This window comes from Vicugna pacos, unplaced genomic scaffold, assembly GCF_048564905.1.
Source record: "Vicugna pacos unplaced genomic scaffold, VicPac4 scaffold_19, whole genome shotgun sequence".
NCBI classification, from domain to species: Eukaryota; Metazoa; Chordata; class Mammalia; order Artiodactyla; family Camelidae; genus Vicugna; species Vicugna pacos.
Window position 1 is genome coordinate 36,691,267 of NW_027328740.1, and position 22,445 is coordinate 36,713,711.

A 22,445-nucleotide genomic window follows, 5' to 3' on the forward strand; every position below is an offset into this window, starting at 1 on the left:
GAAACAAGCACCAATCGGAGTGCTGGAGTACTCAGAATTATTATGCCGGCGGGCTCAGAGGGGCTTCTGCTCCGAAGTTCTGAGCACCTCCAAGACGTGCACATGAGGTTTTAAATACTTCAATACAACTAAGGGGATATTAGCCAATAAGACTTAAAGAACAAAAAGCAAGGAATCAGTACACTGGAGCTTATCAATTTGTAATAGATCACGTTACTGACACTTGTTGAGCTTGGAATTACGAGTTAGGTTGTTAGGCCAATAAACTGACACTAAACTTCAGATTTACGAGATAGCCCAGCAGAACTTAGATCAGTAAACCGACACTTATCACACTTAGATTTGTGACTTAGCTTGTTAGCCCAGCTGGACTTTTCCTTCACATGAGGACAGCTCTCCCACCCCCAGGAAACCACTGTGAGCCCTTGATGTTTCCACTAGGTTGGGGTATGGTTTACCCAGGAGGGATGGGGACTATGCACCAACACTCAGGCAGTCTGCTCTGTCTGGGGCTCTGATCTTGTACCACACCTCTCCCCGCCAGCCCAACACCTGGGACAGTGGAGCTAAGGCAGTGATCCTTCCTGCCTGTTTCCCAGCGTGTAAAAGGGGAATATGTGCTCTTCCCAAGGAAGTTCTGAGCGACAACACCTGTGGGTGCTTGGTTCTCAGAGCAACAGAAAACCCAGCTCCGCATGGGGGCAACGGGTGTGATCCCCGTAGTGTTTCTGCAGAAGCATCTAATGGAGGGCTGGATCAGGGAGGTAAAACATGAGCTGCGGGACTTGAACGGTTACAGAAGGGTACAGAGGTAGGTCTGCCATCTCAGGGTGCCCTAGAGGTAAAGCTTTTTCTCTCCAACTCCGCTACGACACTCCCCTATCCAGACCCATCCCTTCTCTGCTCTTCCTGTCCATCTGTATCCCTCCACTTTTCCCCTCTTCTCCACCCGCTCCCATCTTCTCCCTCCCTCGCTGTCCCACCTTCTCTCGCAGAATCCAGAGAGGATCCATGTCCGTCCTGCGCATGCGCTGTCGGTGCCTGGTGGTCCGCTGGTTCGAAGCTCCATGTCCGAGCCGGGGATTGGCCCCAAATGCTTCTCAACTCTGTCGCCCGTTAGGCCTTTGGTTCCTGCCTGGGGCCGGGGCTTCTGGCTGTGGAAGTGCAAGGTGGGGGGCTCCCGGGAAAGGGTTCAGGCGGCTTCGGGAGGGTGATCCGCCTTTCACAGCCCCCAAGGGCGCCAGTCAGCCCGTGTTCAGCTGAATTTCTCTGGCCAGACCCTTCTGACAGCACCACCTGCCCCGGCGCCCCGGCCACAGCTGTCCAGGTCCAGGTGTGCGCCTGCCACCACTCACGCAGCCGGGATCCCCTCAGTCCACGGCTGGCGTCCCCTTCCCCTCTCCCGCCCGCGAGTCCTCTCCTCCCGGGCTTCCTCTCCTCGGCCGCCTGCCCGTCCCCACCAATGGGCGGGCTGTTTCCCGGGCGGGCGTGGTCTGCGGACCTGGACGGGAGCGGGCGGCTTATGCTGGTGCTGGGGCTGGCCTCCGAGCGGGGCTGCAGCCCGCACCCCCCCTTTCCCTCCCCCCTAGGGCTGCCCTCCTTTCCCTTTCACCCTCCCTCAGGACCAGCTCAGTGGCGTGTGTGCTGCTCCCCGGGCTGAGAGCCTCTGGCTGTAGCGCCCAGCTTCACCTGGTGGAGTCGGGAAAAGGGAGCATCAGTGCTGAGCAAGCTTCTGTCTCCTCCCTCAGTGTTTCTGCCGCAGGTAAGTACCTTGAACACTTTCAGGTGTTATGATGGCGGTGCTTGTTGATGTCACGTGTTTTTATAGTGAGAGGGATTAACAGTGGTGAAAGCAGGGCTTGGTTCTGTTAAAAATGAGCTGAAGGCATGAAGCTGTGATATCCTCCTTCCTTCCCTCTCCAAGGGTGAAACGTGTGACCGTCGATTTTAAAAAGACAGTTACAGTCCCTAACTAGCCCAGCCCAGCTAGTGTGTGTTAACAGGAACAGCATCACCAGAGGCCTTGGAGACCCAGGGATATTGCAGTCCTAAAGAACTCCTGGCACAGTTTGGTTTGTATTGGTTTTTTGTTTTTCTTAAATTGTGGGACAGACTAGTGGTATAAAAAGAAAAATATTTGTCAAGAAATATTTTTTCATATAACAGCGTTATTGTGATATAGTTCACACACCATGAATTCCATCCATTTAAATGGTAAAATTCAGCAGCTTTTAGCATATTCACAGTTGTGCAACCATTATTATTCCAGAACGTTTTTATCACTTCAGAAAGAGCAGTGGAAATGAATGACCTATCCACCCCTCCCCAGTGGTGGTTCTAAAGAAATTTCTTGGCTAATCTTGACCATAAATTCACTTGTTACATTCCAAGAAAAATCTGGTAGGAATTCTAATCAGAATTGCAATGAATCTGTCTATCAAAACAGGAAGAATTAACGTCTTTATGGCACAAACTTCTTCTACCCATGAATATATTTCGGACCCTATATTTTCCTCTGTCCAGAGCCTGGCCCATGGGAAGTCCTCACTACTTGTTGGGCTTGTGAATGATGAGATTCTATACATCGTTAGTTGCAGCTGTAGCCTTTCACAGAAGAGAAAAGAAACCTCAGTGAAACAAGTGACTCTCTGATGGTCAGAAAGAGTGACAGCCATTGCTGGAGTGATCCAGTGGACTTGGTGTTTGCAACCAGAATTCTCCACCACCTACAGCTAAGGGGATTAGAGTGTTCTTTTATTTTTTCTTAATGGCGTTGCTTTTATTTTTACTTATTTTTTAAATTATTTTTTATTTAAGTGTAGTCAATTTACAATGTTAGTTTCAGGTGTACAGCAGAGATTCAGTTATAAACATATGCATATGTATATACATATGTTTTAGATTGTTTTTAGTATAACTCATTACAAGAAATTGAATATAGTTCCCTGTGTTATATAGCAGGTCCTTGTCATTTATTTTATATTTACTAATTTGTATCTGTTAATCCCTCCTTTCCTGCCTGCTAAATACAGTTTGCTTTCTATGTCCATGAGTCCATTTATAGGAGCACCATTTTTCCTAGTAATATATGCTCTTTGGCTGCTTTCAGTTTCAGTAATTCCATCTTATCTGTGGGCGCTTTTCTTCTGGTGGCCTTTATGTGGTTTGCACACGTGGTAATAGAGATCTTTATTTGGGAGAACTCCAGGTCTCGTGTAGTCCCTGGTACAGAATGCCCACTGAATTGATGATTGAACTGGGAAAAAAGCACAGTAAATGCTGGAATTTCCACTATGGTTGAGAATTCCAGGTTTCAATAACCTGTTTAGACAACCTTAATATTGGCTGCACCCATACTGGGTAATTTGGTGGAAATTCATGATATGGTGGTGTAGAGACGGGGCCTTATATTCTTCTTCTCTTTCTATTTTCTAACACTCATTCTCCTGGGCCTTCCAGATCCTCCCCCAGAAGTGCCCAGAGCTGGCTTGGTGCTGCACTGAGGCAATATTTGTTAATAACGCCCTTTCCTCTTCTCCTCTGAGCCTCCGTTTCTTTCTGTGCACAATGAGCGCTTAGACTAGATAAATACTTTTCAGTTTCTTTTAAAGCCATGTTTCCTTTGAGAAACAGAAAATGCAAATATCTCCTCTCAACCCAACCCTTTAGATTTTGGTATGTCCTCCAAGGAGTGACATAGCTCTTTGTGAAAAATTGATGTGATTTTGATTGCAGGTGAAACAGAAAAGACTCTTCAGAGATTTATTGCAGGGAGAGGGCAGGAAAGAGGCAGTATGTGACACTTTCTAGTGTGAGCAACGGAGCAGGGACTTGGATTTAAATACGGTGTCTGACGTGGCCTCTCTCCAATCTTGTAGAATGTGATAAACTTCTCTATCTCAGTTTCTTGATGTGTCAAGTTGGGGTGATAATATTTTAAGGCTTCTGTGAAACATTATACAAATAAGACATTTGTGTCTCGGTAGAAACAAGATCTGCTAGGGATTCAGGGATTTGTTTAAAAAAAATTCTTGTCCATAGCACTCTGTCTGTGTGTATTTAGACGTTCCTGGAGGGTGAGGGTGAGTCTAAAGTCCATTGTGGGACAGGTGGCCCATATTTCTCCGTGTCCCAGTTTACCCCCTACTCCCCAGTCCTCTTCCTCAGTCCAGGATGAAGTTCCCTAGTAGATTTACACAGAGGTCTTGTGGAAATGGCTTTTCATTTTATTGTTTCACCAAGAAAGGCTGCCATCATGATCTCTGTGGTCAGGTTTTGAAGGGCTGCCATCATGATATCTGGTAAGAATTCTATGCAATTTGGAGTTCCAATTTAATGAAAAGAAAAAATTACAAATAGAAAATTAGAACAAGGATGGTGACAGGGGCTCTTTTAAGTGGACACCATTAGCTTTGTTAGCTTCAGGTGCTGTGGCCTGTTGCCACGAGGACCCATCCTCTTGCTCTGAAGTTGGAGGGACTAGTGGGCTCAGTGGGAATGTTAACTGAGTGTATCTCATGGGCTGGGCATTGTCCTATTTGTACTGTGTGTTCCTTATTTGAGACAGTGAGCTCACCTAACCTCGATAACCTCTTTAAAATATTAGACTTTTAATTTTGAGATGTAATGTAGATTCCCATGTGGTAGTAAGAGATTATATGGAGAGGGCCTATGGGCCCTTTGCCCAGTTTTCTTAATGGTTCCATCTTGCAGTGTTGGGGTACAATTCATTACTGACTCACTAACAATTTGAGGTTTGTGTTATTGCCCTTATTTCTATTCACGATTAAACTGGGGCTTCGAGAAGCACACAGGTCTACCCAGGTCACCCACATTGTTAATGCAGAGTCGGGTGAACGTGGGCTTGTGATTTCCAGGCAGTACCATTATGATGGTTTGTGGCAGGGAGCAGCATTCACTTTGCTTGTTTATTCATTCATTCAACAAACATTTATTGAGTAAACTCTGTGGGTCAGATGCTTTCATAGAGTTATCTGATTCTTCAGCAGTACTGAGAATCAGGTAATGTTTATATTTTTAATCTGAGAAAATTAGCTCTGAGAGGTTATAACCCCCCCAAAGGAAGTATAACTCATAAAGGAGGGATAGAACATGTGTACAGTCACCTCCTTTTATGCAGGTGGTACCCTATGCATTTTACATTTTCAAACATCCGTAATCCAGATATATTCTTGTAAGGCAAGGCTTTTTTTTTTAATTGAAGTATAGTCAAGTTTACAATGTTGTGTCAATTGCAAGGTGTTTTTTGACTTTTGAATTAAAAAATACTTTTTCAGCTGGGTAATTAGGTGTATTTACTTGTTTCATTTTTAAAATGAGGTACTGGGGTTTGAACCCAGGACCTCGTACATGCTAAGCATATGCTCTACCAATGAACAGTACCCTCTACCCCAAGGCAAGTTTTCTTATCCATTATTATGAAGCTTAGGAGTTCAAATAAATTGAATAGGAATCCAGATCTTTTGATCCTACTGTGGTCCTTTTCTTTATATTCTGCTGAAGGGGGTTGGGGAAGCATTTCCTTTGTTCATTTCTTTATTCAGCATTTTTGAGCAGTGACTTTGCATCAGGGCCTTGCTAGGTGCTTGGAAATAGAAAATAAGAAATGACCTTTCTCTGCAGAGGCAGGAAGCCTAGACCAAAAGCTGGGTAATGTGATCGAGCTACAGTAGCCATATGCAGACTCTGAGGACAAACTGTACCCTTGGATTTGCTTTGGCTTCCCTTGTCTTCTGGCTGGTACACACCAGGTCACCGCAACCCAGATGGGCCCGTAGCACACAGCAGAGAATGTACCTCGATCTCCTCTCCCCTCTCGGCAGGGCCTGCAACATGAGCATCCCTGACTACGTGCAGTGTGCTGAGGACCACCAGACTCGTCCCGTTGTGGTCCAATCCATAGAGATCATCTCAGAGGAGAATTTCTTTTGCATCTATCAGCTACTCACCTCGGTTAGCCATATCAGCCCTTGTGGCTCCCAGTGGACACTCTGTATCCACTACAGGCACCGCTATGTGCCCGAGAATCGGTGGAGCGTCTTCCAGAAACACCCCAAGGTCGTGGGCCTTGTCACCATTACCGAATGTCTCTCTGCCAAGGCCTTCGAGAAGCTCCACATGCAGAGGAGCTGTATGGCACATCGCTTAATGACTCTCAGCTTTTTGTCTTTGTGCAGCATGGGGAGGTAGCCGAGCAGACGCGCACCGACGTTGCCTTCAATCTAAGAGTACTGCAGGGTGGTGGAGAAGAGGATCGAGGACTTCACTGAGTCACTCTTCATCTTGCTCAAGTCCAAGTGGCTGGATGGTGGCCCCAAGAATTCTGGGGACAAGATCCCCCTCCCCTGCATCCCGTTTGAGAAGGAGGACTTCATGGGACTGGACACAGACAGCAGGTAAGTTTACCTGGAGGCCAGTCCACCTTGGCTGTGTGCTGGATTGCTTCCCTACATCCAGAAAGGGATCAGCAAGGAAGAAGTCAATCTTGTAGCCAAGGGGGGAGGGAGGTGCAGCCCGCCGGTTTCCAGACATTTCAAAGTGAATCTGCCTTTATTTCAGAGAGATCCTTTTAGGGTTAGTGTGGACACTTACTCCCACTTTACAGCCAGGAACATGGTGGGACCCCTGGAGTTGCTGTCCAATAAAGTAGCCAAAGCCACTGATGCTAGGAGCACTGGGGAGGAGGCTGGACTCAGCTGAGATGTGCTGTAGGTCAAATGCACATCAGACGCTGAGGCTTGTCTAGTAAAAGTACATAAACTATCTCTTTACTTCCTATATTGATTACATGTCAAAATAATAGTATTTTACATACAGTAGATTAAGTAAGATCTGTTCTTAAAATCACATTCTAGTATTTGTTTTTTGTTTGTTGGTTTGTTTCTTTGTTTCAAATTTTAAACGTGGCAACTGGGAAACTTTCTTTACATGGCTCTCATTTCATTTCTGTTGGACAGCCTGTCCTGGGACAGTCTCATCCCTTTGCTTATAGATGAGATGCTGAGCCCCGAGAGGCAGAACGAGGCGCTGTTTGAGCTGCGGCTGGAGCCGCTGTCACCTGCCTCCCAGGCCCAGCACCTTTTCAGCTCAGGCCGTCTCTTCCTGCCCGACAGCCACCATGCCAAGTTAGGACATCAGAAACACCGCCAGGGACTTCCTAATGAACTCCTTATGCAGGGAAAGGCGTATCACGGTGTATGGGACAGAGCAGGGAAATGTTCATTCCCACTTTGTCCCTGTGATTAAGTCAATGGCCCCACTTTGCCTCGGAAGTACAGATGAGCTCTTCTGGGCTGCCTAACCCCCACCTTCTGCTCTGTTTCCCCATATATCTATCGTGTTGTCCCTCGGGCTGAAGAGGGTGAGATGCCTTTGCCGAGACGTGGTCCCCCTTTGCTGGGGTGAGTGAGGGAAGCTGTGTCCCCCCGGCATACGGCCTCGGTCCTTGAGTCTGGAGAGGGCTCATGGTGGTCCCACAGGTGGCGGTCAGAAGACCTGGCATGTGCTACCGGGCCCGCTTTGGAGGTGGTGCTCTGTGACTCTTGAACTTACCTAAGATCAGATCCTACTTTCTGGTTGTTGGTAAGTTGGAGGAGAAGATGCTAGAGAATTAATAAAAAGAATGTCTAGACCAGCCCTGTGAGTGAGAAGCACAGGGGACACTAGACCCACCTGCGAGAGCCCACCTAGCAGGCTCTGGATGAATTTTCTGTTCCTCCCCGGAAATAGCTCTATGGCTTAAGGAAGAGGAGAGGCATGTCGTGGCCATGATCTGTACTTGTCCTCACAGGGCCCTGTGATCTACATGCCCGCACTCCCCATCTGCTTCTTGGAGATGAGTTGACATGTTTAGGAGCCTGGGCACTGCTGAGGGCATAGCTCCCAGCACCGTGCTACACAGAGTCTGGCTCTGTTCACCTCACCTGTCAACTCCTGCTGAGGCCCCAGACATTAGTCAAGGTAGGTGCATCAGCGAAACCTAAGCAGGGACCACCTTCTCCCCCTGGACAGAGTGGTGAGTGAGCAGTGGAAGCCTGGAGCCCTGCCCCAGCCCCCACGCCAGTGCCACTTCTTTTGTCATAGGAGGCACTGGTGACATTTTTGCTCAACAAATGCTTGTCTCTGAGTCTGCAGCCCCACCAGAGAATGCCAGCTTGTTTTTGCCTTTAGAAGTCTGCCCTTGGGACTTGGCCGAGTAGCCGGATGTGTACTTAGCCCACAGTGGTTCAGCGCATTAAACCTGCCTCCTTGTGGGTCTGTCTATTGTGGTACCATAAGGGCTCAGCCAGCATCTGAACGTCATTGAGATAACGCGGCCAGTGAGCTAGGGTCAAGCACATTCTCCTCCAGTCACTTTTACTCCATTGTTTCTGTTACTATTCCACAGTCATTAATTTTTTAAACAATGCTTTGGTGCAGGAGCAGAGCCTCATTCTCTCCTGCTACTCTTGGTGGAAGTGAGTAAAACGGTCCAGACTGAAATGCGACAACAATTTGTAGCTCAAAAGCTGCCTAGACGCTTGTAGGTGGAATTTGGGTTAGGGGAGCTGAACACGTTGTGGACCCCGGCAGCGCCGCTCCCCTCAGGCCCCTGCTTTCCCTTGAGCAGGAGGTGAGGTTGGACCTCACCATCCCCGTGTCCCTGGCCTCACACACTCACATAAATTCTTGTACATGCAGTCAAAATCATTTTTGTTCTTGTGTGATTCTAATTTTCTCTTGTTCCTCTTTTCCTTTTTCTTTACTCCTTTTTCACTTGTACTGCCCAGTGAGCATGTTGTTGCTTCTGAAAATGTGGGCTGTGCACACCCTGCATTGGAAATAGCCAGATTGCCCTCCGTACAGTCTCCATCACTTTAAAAACAACAACTTAACAGCTGTTTTGATCCATCTATTATCTTAGTCATTTTTTATTTCTAATTTTTTGGAATATTTGCTTTGTTAGCTCATCACCCACTGGTGTTTGATACCTGTTGAAATCCTTGCTTTTGAGGAACATGTTTGGTCCTCCTTTTATTTGGTGACAAATGCGCCCTTATTAAATTTGTTTGATTGTTTTGAAGAAGTAAGATGCGAATTGATTTTGCCGGGTGCTCAGGGATTCTTTTCATGGAGTATTTAAACTTGTAAGGTCAAACTCTGCAGCATTTTGCTCGATTCCTGCTTTTACACAAACGTGCTCGGCACGCGGTTCCTGGCTGTCGCTGTGTGACGTGCATGACGGCGCTTCCTGGCCGGCGGTCACTGGTGAGGAAGTGGCCGCCACGGAGGTGACAGCTGCAGGGGACGCTGTTGGAGGAAGCGGTCACCGTTTGGTTCTTTAATTTTTTTTTTTTTTGCATTCAACTTCCCCGTGCCATTTACTTTACTTTGCCTTCATAAAGGGGCAGAATTGGGTCTAAAATCCATGACACTATTTGTTCCCTTTACGAGGCTGGTTTTTCTGGGTATCAGGACAACATGACCTTCTCCTAAGTAGCTGGCTCACCTGGATCTGTTGGACACAGGGACAGCTAAAAGGGCCATAGCTTCCTCTCTGCTTCAGCCAGTGGGCATTCAGAGCTGGGTCTGTGGTTTGCCTCAGCAGCCGTGCAGACCTCCCTGCCCCGGCCTTTACTTTTAACCCATGTTGGCAGTAAAGAGTTGAATCCGTTTCTGTTGCAGCTGACATCCACCACTGACAGCCGTGTCGTTAGTTTGTGGTAGTCAGTCTCCAACACCCCAGACAACCGTGAAGGAAGATGATTTGGCCGACCTAGGACCCTGGATTCTCACCCTCACCATGGTTCATCTCACCCGGTGGAAGGGTTTGGCCACCACCATCATGCTGACCATGAGGCCTTGTTTCTCCTTTCATGCTCTGGTCCAAATGGGGACACTTCATTTTTCACTGAATTTGTCTCGCTTGAGACAGGCCAGAATATCTGAATGAGTCCATCACATTCTGGGTGGGGAACAGAACAGAAGTAAGTGTCGCAAGTAGATGGAGTCTAGGCTGTCCGGGTTGGCAAATGCAGGCTGGGATCTGTGATGGCTGGGCTGTACACTGGACACAGGCCTTTCCTGTGGCTCCTGAGTGCCCATGAGTTGAAGTGATAACAGCCTTGCGTGGGTTCCCCCATCCTCATCTGCTCATTGGCAAGTGTGTCTGCTAATTAGGAGCTCCCCCAGACCTCGGGCCCTTCAAAGCTCAGACCATGGGAGAACCTTGAGTCCCTTCTCCTGGACATCCTGTGTGAGAATCCACTGCCTTCTGAGGTGAACAGCGGCAGGAGATGCCTCCCCATCCAGGGAGCACCCTACGGAGGACTGTTAGTGCACCATGCTGTGAGCTTGTGTGTTTCCGGCCATGGTCCCTACAGAACTACAGTTGAGATGGGCTTATTGATGGAAATAACAGGACTGATTCCAGGGCAGGGCCTGGGGGAGGGAACAGTGGAAATTGAATGTGACCTCAGACACCTCGGTGGGTGCTGGGGCTGTTACTAAAATGGGGAGTCTGGGAGATACCTGCCAGGAATGGAATTCTAGAGTAAATGGTGGACATGAGGCATTTTTAAGATGCCATTTGTCATCCAAATTAGGACTTCAAAGAGGCACTCGGGTCGATGAGCCTGGGGCTCAGGTGAAGGAGCCGGACTAGAGATACACGTTGGGAGTCGTCATTCTTAGCTGGTGTTCACAGCCTTGCATGTGAATTAGATCATCTCGAGAGCTGCAGACTGAGGCTGAGGGGTGGCAGGGCTGTGTCTTGGTTGGAGGAAAGCCCAGACCATACAGCTTTGGTGTGTCAGTCAGTGGCGTTTGCCATTTTCAAAGCAATGCCAGTTATCCTTAAGGGGCCAGGGGCTGGGCAGGGCCAGCCAGGAAGAAATCTGAAGGGAGGGTCGTGGCCACGTGTGCGTCTTGGGAAGGTGCAGAGTCTGCAGGGTACGGGAGGGTAGACTCCTCAGATGCTAGAGTTGCAGTGAGGAATGGGGAGAAGTTAGTCACAATCACCTGTGAGGGAGGGAGGGAGGTCTAGGGAGCCCCACCTTACCGGACTCGCTTTCCCATGAACAGAAGGCAGTCAGACAGAGGATCTGAGGTGAGAAGGGATGGGCACTGGGAGGGGAGCCAACCTGGAGAATGGTGCTTGCAAAATTCTGGAATAGTCTCCCTGAAAAATAGAGTTAAAAATACCCAGACTCTTAAGAACATTGTTAGTGACTTGGGAGGAGGCAGTTGTTTTTCTGGCCTCCTAAGGGTAAGGCATGTATCCAGGGATACACAGAAGATACGGGCAGTCTGTTCCGGGGGCTTGATCGTTACCGGGGGAACAGTGCAAGTTTAAAGGGGGAAAAGGGCAGTGGAGGGAAACTAGCCAGGCCCCGTGTCAGGTACCAGTCGGCCGCCCTACTTGCTTGTTGCATTCACATCCATGCCTCCCAGGTGGGCGCTGACAGCCCCCTTTTAGGGATTGGGAAGCCTTCTCAGAGGGGTTAAAGAATTGGTCCATTTAGTGACTAGTAAATGCTGTAGCAGGATTCAAGCAGGGCCTTGTCAGAATTCAAGGGCATGTTCTCTCTACTGTTTCCAGTACTTCCCTGTTATACCTGGAATGGTGAAGTGGGTCAGTTTTGGAGCCTTTCAGAAAAAGTATGATTTAAGCGCCTCTGGACTGTTTCACAAAGCTCAGCATTCTTTGATGGTTCTGAAGCACGCAGTGATTTTCGCCCCAGAGAGGTAACGTCTAACTCCTTTGATGATGACGTGGTTGCAAATGGTGTACAGGTGCAAAACCAGACTTTGCAGCTTCTGAAGGGAAACTCTCCAGTTCTCCCTTGGTCGGCTTTCTTCCTCGGGATGTATCTGTGCTGCAGCATAGGCCTGAGCTTTCCATATGGAGTGAGAGTTTAATATCCGATGTTAGCATAAAACGGTCAGATGAAGAAAATCGACGTTGACAATTTATTTTTGGGTTTCATTAGTCAAAATATACTATCAGTTAATGGCCCATATAGCAAATGAAATTGAGTACAGGACATTGCATTTCTTACTTTCTATTTAGAGTTCTCTTACAGAATAATGTTGCCTGCTTTGGAACATCAGCTCCACCACTCACGGCACCTATCAGTGTGTTGGTGTGATTACATTTACAGAGTGAATGTAATCTGGGCTTCCTCAGCCCCAAACACTTCAGTGCAGAATCACGGGCTGTAGACGTCTGTTAGTCACGCAAATACTTCTAAAATTATATGATTCCAGAAAAGAAAGAAGAGAGAGAGAGAGATTGCCTTTATCAAATTTCCTTTCAGTTCTAAATGAAAACTGTTGTTGAGCAGCTCTGGTTTCCTTTGGATAAGAATATATACATTTCTTTGCATGTAACCTGGGTTTTGGGCTAGAACACCAAGTTCTTGCTGTCCACAAGCCACAAAAATAGTAGCCAAATTGCACACGTGTGAAATAGTTTATACTTTTTTCTGAGAAAGTATCCTTGAATTTGGGACTTGGGCTGTGATTTCTGCTTTTTGCTTCCCCCACCTGTCTTGTAATCTCTCACTCCTTCCCACGTGGTTCCCAAGTGTTCGTGGTCTCAAAGGAGCGGGCAAACACCCAGTTGGTCACCATGTACTGCTGCTATAGATAGAGCCTAGTCAAGACCTAAAGGACATTATCAGAGAGGACTTCCTGGAAGAAATGGGCTGTACATTCAGTTGTGAGGACAGAGTAAGAGTCAGCCAAGAGAAGGAGTCAAGAATGTGGCTCAGGTCGCAGGGGCAGCCCGGGCAGAGGCCTGGAGGCTTTTGGCGTGGGGACCCGGGGAGAGTGCCCTGTGCGGTCCAGGGTGGAGGGAGCCCCTGCTGGGGAGGACACTGGAGAGAGTCCGGGGTGTAGGGCTTTGGAAGAAGTTGAGTTTTACTAGAACTGACACAGTAGGCAGTGAAGGGTGTCAACAGAAGTGACCCTCAGGAAAGGTACTTCTGGTTTTGCTTCTGATATACTACAGACAAAAGGGTCGGGACGGGCGAGAGCAGGTATGTCTGTCCCTTTGAGATCCAACCCGTCATTCATTTATTCATAACACGTGCACTTCAGTGAGTCTAGGGGAGAGAGAGTGTAGCCACATAAATAAGCAAAATGTATTTGCTTCTTGAGAGCTTAGCATTGTCAGAAGTTGACTTAGCCTAGAATGTTCTAGGAAGAGAGGAACAAATTGTGGAGGTTGGAGGGAGGGAAGGCTTCCTTGGGAAACAGTCAAAATGAACCTGGAGGCAAGTGGGAAGTAGGAGCAGGTCAGGGGGCTCCTGAGGTCACTGGGGACCTATGTACTGAGATGAGGCTGGGCGAGCAGGGTCTGGGGTGGGGCTAGAACTCTACCAGGGAGCCTCTGAACTGTTTGAAGTGGGGTTGATGTAATCAAATTTGTGCTTTGGGAAGGCTGTCGTGGCTTTGTGTGTGTGTGTAGCGGGAAAGAGGTGGAGGGTGCCACCAACTGGGGGATCATTTGAAGACCATTCACAGGCTGGGATATGGGCTTCGGGGCTACTTGGGGACGGCAGGGGCAGTGTGGATGCCGGCTTTCCTTATGGGGGACTTGTTAGCGGGGCTGCCCTAGAGGCACCTTGTGGCTGGAAGAAAACTGATGGAGGCTGCCAGGTGGACATTCCTCTTCTCTCCTTCCCTGCCTAGTGTGATGATCTTAGCTCAGCCAACATTTGGAACAAAAGAGCTAATCTCCAGGGTTGCCCAGGCCTTTGTAGAGCTCCTTCGAGTGAGATCTGATAGGATTTAGGTTTGTGTTCAGATCTGGATGTTCACTTAGTTAGAAACGTCCTGTCATTTCGATTTCCATAGGGGTTTTTATTCCTGATAAAGATTGCTTTCTTGGTGAGAGGAAAATTATTACAGCTGTTGTCTTTTTCAAAAAAAATCATATGTTTTAAGAGCTTTAATATTCAAAAGAATAGGAATATATAAAATATTTAAGGAAGTCTTTGGTGTAGTTTCTTTGCTTTCTGAGCTAATGTGGAGTTAGAGCCTTTGCATTACTTAATAGCACATCCTTGTCAGTATTTAAAGAGCTGTTAGTGAGCACCCCAGGCCCCACCTCTCAAAGAATCGTTAAAGTTTGCTCTGAAATAGTGAGGTCATAAAGGTCTTGTTTTCAGAAATCAAAAGGTTTTAAATACGCACCATAGCTCCATTTATAAAATAATAATAAGTTCAAAATTAAGAAAATGGAGGATAATTGATTTTTTTTAAAGCCTAAACATAAACTTTCTTGTGCTAATGTTGCAACTGGAAATTTTGAAAAGAAAAATCCTACTGCAATATCATCTACGTGGTATATATATATAAGTTTCACGTTTGAAAAGTAACTGCGCAGTGGTTTTCAAAGTCAGGAGCATTCCAGCTCAGATACTGGCAGTGATGGTTGCTGGTTTTCAATGGAAGAGCCTAAATTTGCCTTCTTAGCTTTTTTTTTTTTTGTACTGAGAAGGTTGAGTAGTGCTTTGCCAGGATGATTTTCGGGCAATTTGAGGGCAGATGTCGTGTTCCAGCAGTGAGATATTTCCATGCATTTTATTTTCTGGACATCACCAGGGCACATGTGGGGTTTGTGCCTGCAGGCTGGAATGCTGCAGGACTCCCTAATCCATCACCATTATGTCCTGGTGCTGCTCCGGTCAGTGAATGATTTTCTGTGACTTGGAGGTAATGTGGTCTGATGGTGATGATCAGACGTGCAGTTAAATGCTATTAATTGAAATAAGAGTAACCTAGAAACATTGCTCTAACAATACAGGATGAGGGAGGAGGATTGGCTGAGCTGCTTGCAGTGGGGTGTCTTCTCAGGTGACTCCCTCACCGTGATTCCTGCCAATATCCGCCCCAGCCCTGCACGGTAGTCCTGCCAAAGCAAGCAAGCACTTTGCTCAGAAACGCACTGAATTTCCTTGTGCCTCTGTTTGTTGGCTTTTTTTTGAAAGCACATTTTGCCCTTTGCTTAAATGCCATCCATGCTAGTCATCCCTTACACTCATTCTTCTGGACCTCGTCCATACATAGCTGCTGAATGGATGAACAGAATGTAGTATCTCCATGTAGTGGAACATTATTCACACGTAAGAGTGAATAAAAAAGAAAAAAAAAGAGGAAAATGAAAAATGCCACCTGTTTTGGGAAGTCCACCCTGACTGTTCAACCCACACTTTTCCCTTTGAAACCCAATCACTTATCTCCATTCTACTCTTTTTGATAGTACTTACCACCTTCTAATAATCTTTAACGTTTCCAAAAAAAATATATAAATAAAGAGATGCTGATGCCACTTCAAAATATACAAGCCTTGCTAACAGCATGTTAATTGAAAGGAAGCAGACACAAACGGCCACATATTGTTGATTTCAGTGATCTGAAAAGCCCAGAAAAGCACATGCAGAGGCAGAGAGCAGGTGATGGTTGGAAGGGGCTGGGTGGAGGGGGATTACGGGGTGAATGCTAGTGATAGGGGGATTCTTTTGGGCTGATGAAGTGTTCTGGAAATAGAAGGTGTTGAGGGCTGCACAACCGTGATTGTGCAGAAGACTGCTGAGCGCTGTGTCTGGGAGTGCCTGTTGTTGGGGCATCTTTATTTTGTTCACATCCTGCAATGTGAAGGGCCATCTTCTGCTGTGGTCATTCTACTCCTGTGAGTGGTGAGGGTCAGAGACTTTGTAGAGTCCTGTTTCTTTTCTCCCTCTGGCTGAGTGTAGGCAAATAAATTTAAGCCTGTGAAATTGCTCCATCTGCAGAAATGTCTTTCAGTTTTGCCTGGTGTAAAAATCTTGAGAGCTTTTAACCGTTGAGGCTAGTCTGTGGGGGTAAATAGCCTATGAAGCCTGGGTGAGCCCGGGAAGAGCCGCGCTTCCCTCCCAGACACGGGTGGGGATTTCACCCCCTTTCAGGCAGTGAAGGGCCCAGACCCGTGGGCAGACTTGACAATCGTGAATATTTATGTGTATCCGCTGCTTCATCTTGGATATTAATTTCAAGCTGAGTCAGTTTGTGGCGGCAGCCTCATCCTACAACAGGAATTTATAGTATCTGCTCTTTGAGGTGAAGACCTGACAGACTTGATTATTTAACAGTCTGCTTTGAATTGATATCTCAGATTCCTTTGTCAAAAGCAAAACAGCAGAAATACAGACGTCCTTTAATTCCAATGTGGCCTGGAACGGGTTTAGTGTCTGTGCCTCAGTGGCCTTATCTGCGGGTGGGGAAGATGATAACAGTGCTTCCCTCAGAGGAGCTGGTGAGGGGAGTGTGAGAACCACAAATGGAGGACTTACACGAGATGCTCATAAATGACCGAATTTAGTGCTCTCCGCCTGGTGAGGCCTTAGGGGCAGAGATGTCAGAACAGAGCAGTCCTAGCCGGAGCTCGATACGTGATGGTAGCTGTTATGATCAGTATCACCACTGTGGGTTATCAGGTAGTTTTAAGACTTGGTAATATGATTTCATGAATAATGTTAAAAGACTAGACATCTCAGATCCAGTTTACATAGTCCTCAAGATTTCTTCTGAGAATTGGATGGTTTCTTCCCCATCTTAAATCTGAGATGAGTCTCTAAAAATTTCCGTATTCCTCCATCCTTTTGCTTTAATTCTCTATTTCTTAAAAAAACAAAGTTTTTAGATGGAGTTACTGGGGACTGAACTGAGGGCCTCATGCATGCTAAGTACATACTCTCCCAAATGAGGTATAATCTCTTCCCTGATTTTTTTTAAAATTTACATCTTAATTTTCAGAGGTTAGAGGCCTCTAATTATTTTTCTGGAGACTTGTCCATGAACCTGTAAATCTACAATTAATGGACAAAATTTGGTTTATTAAAAAAAATCTATTGAATATTCTGCAGTCCATCCAAAAGGAAATGCTCATGGACTTAGAATGTTTCTCCTTTAAGGTGATTTCTCCTGTTTGGTCGAGCTTAATTTGTTAACAGCCATCCTCATCATCATAATGACCAAACTCGCTGTGAGTGGACGCCTAACTGAGGCTAAAATGCTTTGCTCATGTTTTACTTCATAGCAAGTGTTTGATTGTAGGTATCAGTGTCTCCTTTTTTGTAGCTGAGGGATTGAGAGATGGGTCAGCTTGCCCCAAATCACACGCAGCTGGTGGTGGCTAGCTCGATGCTGGAATCCAGGCTGCACAGGATGAATTCTCAATTGCTCCTCTAATCAGCTTCCCGTTGAGTGTTTTCCCGAACTCCTGTGAGCCCATAAATGACCGATTTTAGCTATCTCAGCCTGATGAGGTCTTCAAAGGAGAGACACCAGTGAGAATGAGAGGCAGAGTGGCATAAATTAAAATTGTACATTTTCACAAATGTTTTATTCTCAGGTAATGACTTTAAAGGTAATATTTTTTTAATTTAGTGCTTTGTGAGAACTAAAAACAAAACATTTAAAATAATTATTGTGCAAGAGAGAAGTGGTCTTTGAAAGTCCAACTGTTGCTAATGATGTTACTTGTTTTTTCTAGTGGTGCTTATTTACTGAAAAATTTCCAAACACTGAATTTGTTTTATGTAGTCTTAGTATGAAAGAAAAGTTTGTCAGTGAGTATTGTAAGTAAAATCCTTACTCTTTTCTTTCCTGATGATGAATATCTTAGTTGTTTACATGGCTTAAGTATATTTCGTCATTTGTGAAATTTGAGTAATATGGTTTACCTTGTCTGACTGTGAGAGCTGGACGCCTTGTATACAAAGCACCGTAGAGGTGCTTAATAAAAATGTGCTGTCACAGTGACTGATAGTTTAGAAGTATCAACTCTGAATACTAAAAAGGGTAGCTTATTTCTGATGCATATTCAATATGTATATATATGATATACATTATTATGGCTTAAAGTAACTAGGATTGTTTTTTTTTAAGTGCAGTATGAAGCTTTAATGAAATCTGTGTCATTCTAGTGAGACAGGGACTACTTAAATTGCCTTAAGCAGACGCCCTTGAAGATTATTTACACAGAATGTGTATTGTTACAGCTCAGAATTCATGTTGCCGTGTAACCATCCATCAGACATTTAATTTCTCGGGATTCTGACCAGAACCATTAAGTTTAGAAAAATCCACATTGATTATTATCAGGGAATAAGCTCCTCTCTTTTGTGACTAAAGAAAATTTTGATTTTTTTCTGCACTCTTTTCAGGTTTTAAAATTTCAAAATTTTGATTTGACATGTCACTTTTTTAATAGAGAGAATAAAGCTCATGCTGTTTTAATATGTAAATAAATGTTTTTGTATTTCAATACCCTTCTATGATTTCCTGGCTCTTTGAGAAGTATTTTGCAAGATACTTAGATTACCTACTGTTGGAAAAATACAGACGTGACTTTTATGAATATAGGCGTAGTACAGTTCTGTTGGTTTTTACTGCAGTGCAAGACATGAGACATAGGAGAGCTTTGCTGCTGATTGCCAGGAGGACAGATCTCAGGTCTCAGTCTCCCCTGGTGTAAAATGAAGTGGCTGGACTGGATTCTTTCCTCTTCTAAGATGAGCTTCCATGAGCCTATGTCTTTTGTTTATATTTAGGAGTATTAGCAATATCAGATTAAATACTGAATACCCCTCCATCCCCCCGAAGCAAAGTGCAGTATATGCTACATAAGCTTCTAGTTATCTGATTCTCGTTTCTCATCTTACAGTCAATTTTTGTGTTGCATGTTTCCTGGCAACCTGGAAGATCTTTTTAGCCATAGGTGGCGCTGTTGCAACTTTTTACAGTCTTAATTTTTCTGTTTGTAAAATAAGGCTTAAACAATGTGATTTTATTTTGATTCCTTTGCTTAATGCTTCAGAATAGCACAACGTCCATTATGTCTTTCTACCTGGAAAATTTTTTCTGCTTATATCATAGTTTTATTCTTTTATCTCGCTGTGAACATTTCAGACTTGCTGTGCAAACAATGGCAAAATCGGGCTTTTCTTCTAGTGTTAGAAATCAGTGAGCCGGGATATTTTAAAACAGCTAGAAGCTGCCTCTGGAGCACCATAAAGCTGAAAAGTGTGTTGAGTTCCCTGAGTATTGACCCCGCCGCTGTGTGTTAATTGGTGGGAGTTGATTTGGTACATATATGATGGGGTGTAGTTTCTTGACTTGGGTTTGCCTGCATGTGCTGACACTGAACCACGTGATCCTGAGTCAGCTCGTTCTGAGTTTTCCCCTCGTCTGTGAGAAGGGGACACTCATATCTGCTTTGTAGAATTGTGAGAATTAGTAATTATGTAACATGTTTACCACAGTGGGTATGTCAAGAGAGCTCATAAACTTTAGCTGCTGTTTTGTGTGCAGCCATCATTTTATAGTCTTTGGTAATTACAAAGAAACAAGAAAATAAGAAAAGCTGATTTTATGATGAAAGATATTTGAGGAGGTTCCATAATTCCTACACCCATAATTTAGCATCAGCAGAGTCAGAACTGTTACACAGTCGCCCTGGACCAACGTTAAGCCACAGAAATTTTTGTTACTTCATATATGTTGGGGCCTAAGGGGAACCAATACTTATACACATGTTGTCTCCAGCAGCCAACTGAGAGATGACACAAGAGTAGGCAGGTGATAAATGTCTTCTTTGTTACTGATGAAGCCACGTTCTCCATGAACTTCAGGGCTGTGGATAAATGAGTGTCATGATACTGTGTCCCAGAAGTAGAGACTCACCCTGTCCCAGGTATCTCTGGGCCACAGCAAGCCTTCCCTTGAGAGAATGTGCCCCATCATGCACAGGGCTGTTCTGCAATGCAGCTGAGCATCCAGGGTGCTTCCCTAGGGTAGTCAACACTGGAGGGAAAGGAAGGGTTTCACATGCCCTGCTTGTCTCCCTGGAATCACAACTCAATCTGTTAATGTGAGGAGGGCTAGCTGTGGGCCAGGTGTCAGGGCTGTGAAGGGAGTAGCACTCTGCATGGCCCAGAGGAGTGGGGAGGAGGTATCCCTTCCATCAGTTTAAACAGGTGGTGGGATGGAACAGAAGGGTGCATCCCATGAGTTTATAAAAGGAGAAATAAGAATATCCTTTGGGTATTAGTCTAGCCAGGAAACACAGAAGATGGTTAGGAAGGAGACTTGTAAACCACTGTAATATTAATTTGACATTTGTTGAGCACCCAAAATGTGCTACATTCTTTTCTGAGCGTTTTACAGAAATGAATCCTTCAATCTTCTCAACAAGCGAGTAAGGAAGGTTTGATTGTTATCCCAGTTTTACAGTGTGGAAATTGAGGCACACAGAGGGTAAGTTGACCAAGGTCACAGAACTAGTAAGTGGCAGAGCAAGTATTTTAACCCTGGCTGTATGGTATTGTGGCTCCCAGAATGGGCTTTGGGTGTTTAGATGTATCTGCATCCCTCGATTTCTGTACGTCTGTGCATCAATTAGCCCAGAAAGGACAGGGAAAGGAGAGTTACACAGGTGCTCACAGTCGTGTCTCGGCAACTGTCCACGAAGAGTGCACCGTGATTAGAATTAATTGTTTTCCAGGCAGCAGATCTGTTGGTATAACAGAAATTTAGTCCATTGAATTCATCTAGAAATCCTTCCTGCTCTGCTTCTGTCCACACTTGCCATGTGACTGCCTGCCCGTGTTTGGGCCGTGGAGGAGAACATATACTCATGGTTGAACTCTGATATTGCAGTCTGGTTCATAGTTTCACATCTTCTGTTACATTAATAAGTTAAATTTCTGGTTTTCTTGCATCAGTGTCTCATGAGTTTGGTTAATGTGAAACCAGTCCATGGGAGCCCAGGGGTTATGATGGTATAAATTTTTAGCACGTTGTGGCACTTCTAGCCATGCAGACATGACTGGGGGATGTACGCCTTTCTCACTGATTTCTCCCAACAGCAGGGTCCTCTCACGGATGTGAGGCTGGGAGCTCTCTGAGTAGCTCAGTCAGAGGCCAAGTCCACCAATCCGAAAATGATGAAGTACCTGGAAGTGGGTTTAATAAAAGTAAAGGGCTTCCAGGTAGTCCGATGGGCTGTTCAAGAAATTTGGTGAAAAGCTGTCCACTGTCTGTGGTTTAGCTGCTTCTTTGCTGTTGAAAAGTCTGGAGTAGATGAAGGGATTTTAAAAAGCAGAAAGGAGTGATTTCAGGTGGTACGTCCACACCGGTGAGAAGTGATGGATGACCGCCTGTGTGAGGCACAGACAGAGTCTTACAAACTTCATAAACCAGCTTCAAATGCTCTGCCATCTGAGTGCGCTTCATATGGGGTCCAGTTCATCACTGGTCACGCTGTGAGGGCAAGTAACTGACGATGGCAGAAAGGACACGGAGGCATCAAAAAGGTCTCACTCATGTTCCCTGTTTAAAGAATGTGGCACAGTGTATTATATTTGAGCTGGTTTTTCACTGAACAGTTTTTAGTGTTTTCTGGGACTCCCCAGTGCCCCAAGGTTCCATGCAGCTGGGTGTCCCCTCATTGCAGCTCCGTCAGCGCTTGCCCTGGGCTGATGTGGTGTCACGGGAAGCAGGACGGTCAGCGTCCCCGGCTCCTCTGAGCTCCGTCTCCTCATCTGCAGAGCCTGGTTTCTCATCCGTGTCTACTTAGTAGGGTTGCTGAGAATCACACGTGATGGTTATCAGGTGTGATTTCTGGTTGTCTCTGCGATTGGCAAATAGCCAATAATTGACAGAAACTCTTGTTTTTTTTTATTGTAATTGTGTCTCCTAGATTGCAGTGGTTTTTAGTCTGCATTTTTTTATAACTTTACTCATTTTTAAATATGCCCTTATTTTATTTATTTTTTTTTGTGGTACTGGGGACTGAAGCCAGGACATTGTGCATGCTATGCAGGTGCTCTACAACTGAGTAATACCCACCCTCCTTTTCTGCACTTAAAAATAAATATTGCAATACACAAAATAGCTCTTAAACTCCATGATGGGACCTGGTCTCTGTATAGGCAAATGAACACGTATACTATTTCGATAAGAATAAATGCTGTTGAGACATACGTTTCTGAATCTGTTAATGTGCTTAAAAACGATCATAGCTAGTGATAAACACGAGACTTAGATCCAGGACTTTTTAGGGTATGTTTTGCCATCATGGCAAATTTCATTCTACCGAGAAGGCTAATTGGGTCTCTTTGATATTTGGATGGTTTAGCAGGTGATCAAGGCTTTCCAAAGCTGACAGTTTTGTATTTTAAACTAACTACAAAGTTATCTTCTAGAAGATGGAAATCCTAAGTTTGTGAATTTCCCAGTAATCCAGGGGGTATGTGTCTGTGTCTGTGTCTGTGTCTGTGTGAACGTTTGTGTGTGTGATTTCAGGAATGTAGAAATAAGTTCCATATAGACTTCTGATATCTTTCTCTTCCAGTTCAAGGTTTAAGCATATACTTACACAAATAAATTGATTTTCT

The 22,445-nt window shown here is 45.4% G+C and overlaps 1 protein-coding gene across 1 annotated transcript in view; it reads left to right on the plus strand.

Moving 5' to 3' along the window:
- LOC140692909 (uncharacterized) overlaps positions 1-22,445 on the plus strand; it is a 101,115-nt gene that overhangs the window by 70,655 nt on the left and 8,015 nt on the right. Inside the window, exons 8-11 of the mRNA XM_072957118.1 lie at positions 996-1,169; positions 1,278-1,333; positions 1,623-1,762; positions 6,198-6,416. Coding sequence (XP_072813219.1) covers positions 996-1,169; positions 1,278-1,333; positions 1,623-1,762; positions 6,198-6,416 — 589 coding nt within the window. The remainder of the gene's footprint in view (positions 1-995; positions 1,170-1,277; positions 1,334-1,622; positions 1,763-6,197; positions 6,417-22,445) is intronic.